The following is a 4,019-nucleotide window of genomic DNA, read 5'->3' on the forward strand; positions in this document are numbered from 1 at the left end:
TGCCTGGAAGTCTCTGCCAAAGGGGGCAGGCATGAGTTTCCCCGGGCACGTGTGAGGCTGTCAGTAGGTTTCAGAGTTAACGCCCCAGGCGTCTCGAGGCCTGAGGAGTCAGGGGGCTGCGAGTCCGGAGTGAGGGGCACCAGAAGGGGATCTGGGGTTCAAGACCCAAGTGTGGGGGGGGGGGAACCCTGCAGGAAGTTGGGTTTCCTGGCTGGCTTGGCTCCTTGGCCAGCACACTGTGATGTTACTGGTGAGTCAGCCAATAGTCCTGTGACTGAGGGGCAACTCCTTTGCATGCCGGGCTCCCATTGGCTGAAGCTGGCTGTCGGGATGGTGGGAGGGCTGGGATTGCTGCTGCATGGCGGGGTTGAGGGGGCAGGGGGGTGAGGCCATCCCTGGAGTTGGGGGGGCTTTGAGGGGTGGGGGCATGTCTCACCCCCTATCCCCATGTTCCCCCTGCCCCCGTGGGGATCAGGGCCTGGGCAGGGAAGGGAGGAACCTCCTTGCATGCTGGATCCCACTACTGACACCAAGTGCCCTGAGCCCCGCCCTCTTCACACAGACCCCGCCCCCTTCTCACAGCCCTGCCCCTCATGTCTCCCAGCAGCCCTATGTGTCTGTGGCCCAGCAGATGGCGCCCCCCAGCCCCGGCGGCAGCAACAGCGGCGGGGGCGTTGGCGGAGACCAGCTGAGCAAGACCAATCTGTACATCCGGGGCCTGCACCCCGCCACCACCGACCAGGACCTGGTCAAGCTGTGCCAGCCGTAAGCCGGGCCCCGGCGGGTGGGCATGGGGAAGGGGCCCCAGTCTCCTCTTCTGCCTCCACAACTGCACAAGGCTGAGTCCCAACAACACTTGTGACACCTGCTGGGCTCTGCAAGCTTCGGCTGGGGGGAAAGCGAGGGGCCTCCACGCTGCCCTGCTCCCTGCCTCAGTTTCCCCCCCCATAGCAGCCTGGGCTGGCGGGAGGGCTCTGGCTGGAGGGGGGATCCATGGCCTGTGGGGCAAGGAGGGGCCCAGACTTGGCAGCTCCCCAGGCCTTGGCGCTTCCTCCCCCGCACTGCTGGACCGACGCTGCCCGCAGGAAATCCTGCCTGGCCTGGAGCAGGGAGGGGCTGGAACCGCCTCCACTCCCCCATACAGGACAGGGGCACCTGGATGGGGCAGGACAGGGCACCCCATCTGTAAACGGAGGCACTCGGTCTCCCATCCACACACCAAATGAGCCCGGCCCTGCTTAGCTTCCAGGAGCTGCCAGGGGCCCTAGACACCCCTCCCCAGGGCCCACTTCAGCCTGCCAGTAGGGGGTGCTGCCTCTCTCTGGGCCAGGGGCTGCGGGTCAGGAGTGAGGGGCACCGGCAGGGCTGGTGGGGTGAGGGCCAAGCCCCACCCCAGAGGGGCCCAGAGGGCCCCCTCTGCCCCCCCCGACCCCCCTCTGTGCCCACCCAGGTACGGCAAGATCGTCTCCACCAAGGCCATCCTGGACAAGACCACCAACAAGTGCAAAGGTCAGTGGGGGGGGCAGGGGGCTTTCCCCTCCCCTGCATGGGGGGATCATGGTGGGTGGGGGGCGGACAGTGCCTGGCCTAGTGGTGGGGAGGGACTGCCTCTGTCCTGGTGCCCGACCCTGGCTGCATGGGGGCATCCCTGGCCCATTTACCACGTTGCACCCCGCTCCAGCCAACTCCCAGCATTCGTGCGCCCCCTGACCCTGCCTCCTGGGGCAATTAACCCCCCTACCCTACGCCCCCAGGCTACGGCTTTGTGGACTTTGACAGCCCCACAGCGGCACAAAAGGCGGTGACGGCGCTCAAGGCCAGCGGAGTCCAGGCCCAGATGGCGAAGGTAGGAGACCCCGGACCCCCGTCATCACTGGCTGGGGGAGGGGAGGGGGGCAGAGCCGGCCCCCAGACCTCCACCACAGGCCTGGAGGGGTATGCAGGGCTGGGGGGTGTTGAGGGGGAGTGGTCCCTGGCCCCCCACCCCGCACTGCTTGTCTCCATAGCAACAGGAGCAGGACCCCACGAACCTGTACATCTCCAACCTGCCGCTGAGCATGGACGAACAGGAGCTGGAGACGCTGCTCAAGCCCTTCGGGCAGGTTGTGTCCACCCGCATCTTGCGTGACAGCGGCGGGGCCAGCCGCGGCGTCGGCTTCGCCAGGTCAGTGCTGGGGGCAGGCGCCGGTGCACGGGCAGAGGGGTTTGCACAGAGCCTGCCCTGCATGGTGGAGGTCCCAGGGAGCCTGGAGGCTTTGGAGCGGGGACCCCCCTGGCACTCAGGAGGAGGCTCCCCTGGCCTGTGCCCCCCCAGGAGGGAGGCCCGAGGCCATCATCACTCACTTCAACGGGAAGTACATCAAGACGCCCCCAGGGGTCCCAGGTGAGAGCACGGCTGGGAGGGGGGGGCTGCAGGTTGGGAGTGAGGGGCACCGCTGGGGCTGGGGGAGCAGGAGTGAGGACGCAGCCCCTCCCCCCGCAGTGCCCCCGGACCCGCTGCTCTGCAAGTTCGCGGACGGGGGCCAGAAGAAGCGGCAGAACCAAGGCAAGTTTGTGCAGAACGGACGGGCCTGGCCGCGGGACAGTGACACGGTGAGTGCCCGGGATCCCCTGCCCCCCCAACCCGGGGGAGGGCTTAACCCCTTCTCCCCTGCAGGGGAGGGGGCACTGTGCCCAGGGCAACCCTGACCCCCTTGCCCCCCCGCAGGGTGGCGTGACCTTGACCTACGACCCCACGACGGCTCTGCAGAATGGGTGAGCCCCCTTGCCACTCCGGGTTCACCCCGTGGTGCCTGACCCCAGGGCTGCCCTGGGGTGGGGGGCATTACCTGCTGCCCCCCGCCCCTGCAGCCCTGTGCCTATTGACCCCCCCGCCCCTCGCAGGTTCTACACGACCCACTACGGCCTCGCGCCCAACCGGATGGTCGCCCAGACTGCGCTCGGCCCCTACCTGCCCTCGCCCGTCTCATCCTACCAGGTACAAGTCCTGGGCACTGGCGGGGTCAGTAGGTGGAGGGGCAGGCACTGGACCCCTAACTCCTGACCCCTCCGCTGTCCCGCAGGTTCACAGCCCGTCCTGGATGCATCACCAGTCGTACCTCATGCAGCCCACGGTGAGACCCCCCGTTACCCCCCCAGCTCCCCCCATCCCTCCCCACCGCAGGGGCCCCCTCTCCAAAATCTGCCCCGGCGGCGCTGGCACGGTAAGGCACGGTGCAGCCCCTTGGTCCCCCCCCGGTGTCGGGATCAGGGTCCTCGGTCCCCCCTGATGCCTCCTTCCCCCCCTCAGTACATGCCAGCAGGAGCCACACTGCAAGGGGCCTACATCCCTCAGTACACGCCTGTGCCTTCCTCCAGCATCGCGGTGGAGGTCAGTGGGGCTGGGGGTGCATTTGGGGTGGTGGGGGCATCTGGCGGGGGTCCCTCCTCTTGCTGCGGCAGTCTGCAGGGACCATCTGCATTGCTTGGGCTCTATTGTGGGTCTGCGGGGGGCGGGCTGAGTCCCCTCGGGGAGGGGGGTCACGGGATGGTAGACCCCTCTGGGTGCCAGAACCCTGCCCCCCTGTGTTGCCCTGCAGGAGCCCAGCGGGCAGCAGAGCCAGGTGCCGGTGGAGTCGCCGGCGGAGCATGCAGCCTACTCCTACCCCTACAGCAAGTAGCGCTGGGTAAGGCCCCGATCCTGGGGGGGATGGAGCCAGTCCTGGAGCAGGGGCTGGGGCAGGGGCTGCGGGGGCCCTCTCCCCCCCCCCCCAACTCGAGCCCCCTGTGTCCTGCAGCCTCCCCGGCCCTGTGGACCTGGACTGTGCCAGGACTGTGGAGCTGAAGCAACCCCAGTGCAGCCCAGTACGGCCCAGTGCAGCCCGGCCTGGCCCGGCCCCTCCCGCAGCTGCTGATCTCTTTCTGTTCGGTTCTTTCTCTGCCGAGGGCCCCGGGGAGAGGACAGCGCTTTCTTCCCTGCCCTCCCCCACTCCCCCACCCCCAAAAGAGGAAAAGAAACTGAGACAAACGCCACGTGCCAC

General features: G+C 68.1%; 1 protein-coding gene across 1 annotated transcript; it reads left to right on the forward strand.

The window, feature by feature from the left end:
• The first annotated feature begins 6 nt into the window (after positions 1 to 6).
• RBMS2 (RNA binding motif single stranded interacting protein 2) lies at positions 7 to 4,013 on the forward strand. The gene is made up of 12 exons (XM_025191384.1): positions 7 to 765; positions 1,451 to 1,509; positions 1,755 to 1,846; positions 2,007 to 2,168; positions 2,287 to 2,383; positions 2,483 to 2,592; positions 2,708 to 2,754; positions 2,884 to 2,977; positions 3,063 to 3,203; positions 3,290 to 3,370; positions 3,579 to 3,665; positions 3,777 to 4,013. Exons 1-11 carry the CDS (start codon positions 359 to 361, stop codon positions 3,657 to 3,659), a joined length of 1,371 nt encoding a protein of 456 aa, XP_025047169.1. The 5' UTR covers positions 7 to 358; the 3' UTR covers positions 3,660 to 3,665; positions 3,777 to 4,013.
• The last annotated feature ends 6 nt before the right edge of the window (positions 4,014 to 4,019 follow it).

This window comes from Alligator sinensis, unplaced genomic scaffold (assembly GCF_000455745.1).
Source record: "Alligator sinensis unplaced genomic scaffold, ASM45574v1 scaffold1065_1, whole genome shotgun sequence".
Lineage (NCBI taxonomy): Eukaryota > Metazoa > Chordata > Crocodylia > Alligatoridae > Alligator > Alligator sinensis.

Coding starts and splice junctions, on each gene's coding strand:
- RBMS2 (XM_025191384.1), top strand. CDS start 359: ATGGCGGGGTTGAGGGGGCAGGGGGGTGAGGCCATCCCTGGAGTTGGG. Junction 2,169..2,286: donor GCGTCGGCTTCGCCAGGTCA/GTGCTGGGGGCA, acceptor GGCACTCAGGAG/GAGGCTCCCCTGGCCTGTGC. Junction 2,755..2,883: donor ACGACGGCTCTGCAGAATGG/GTGAGCCCCCTT, acceptor CGCCCCTCGCAG/GTTCTACACGACCCACTACG.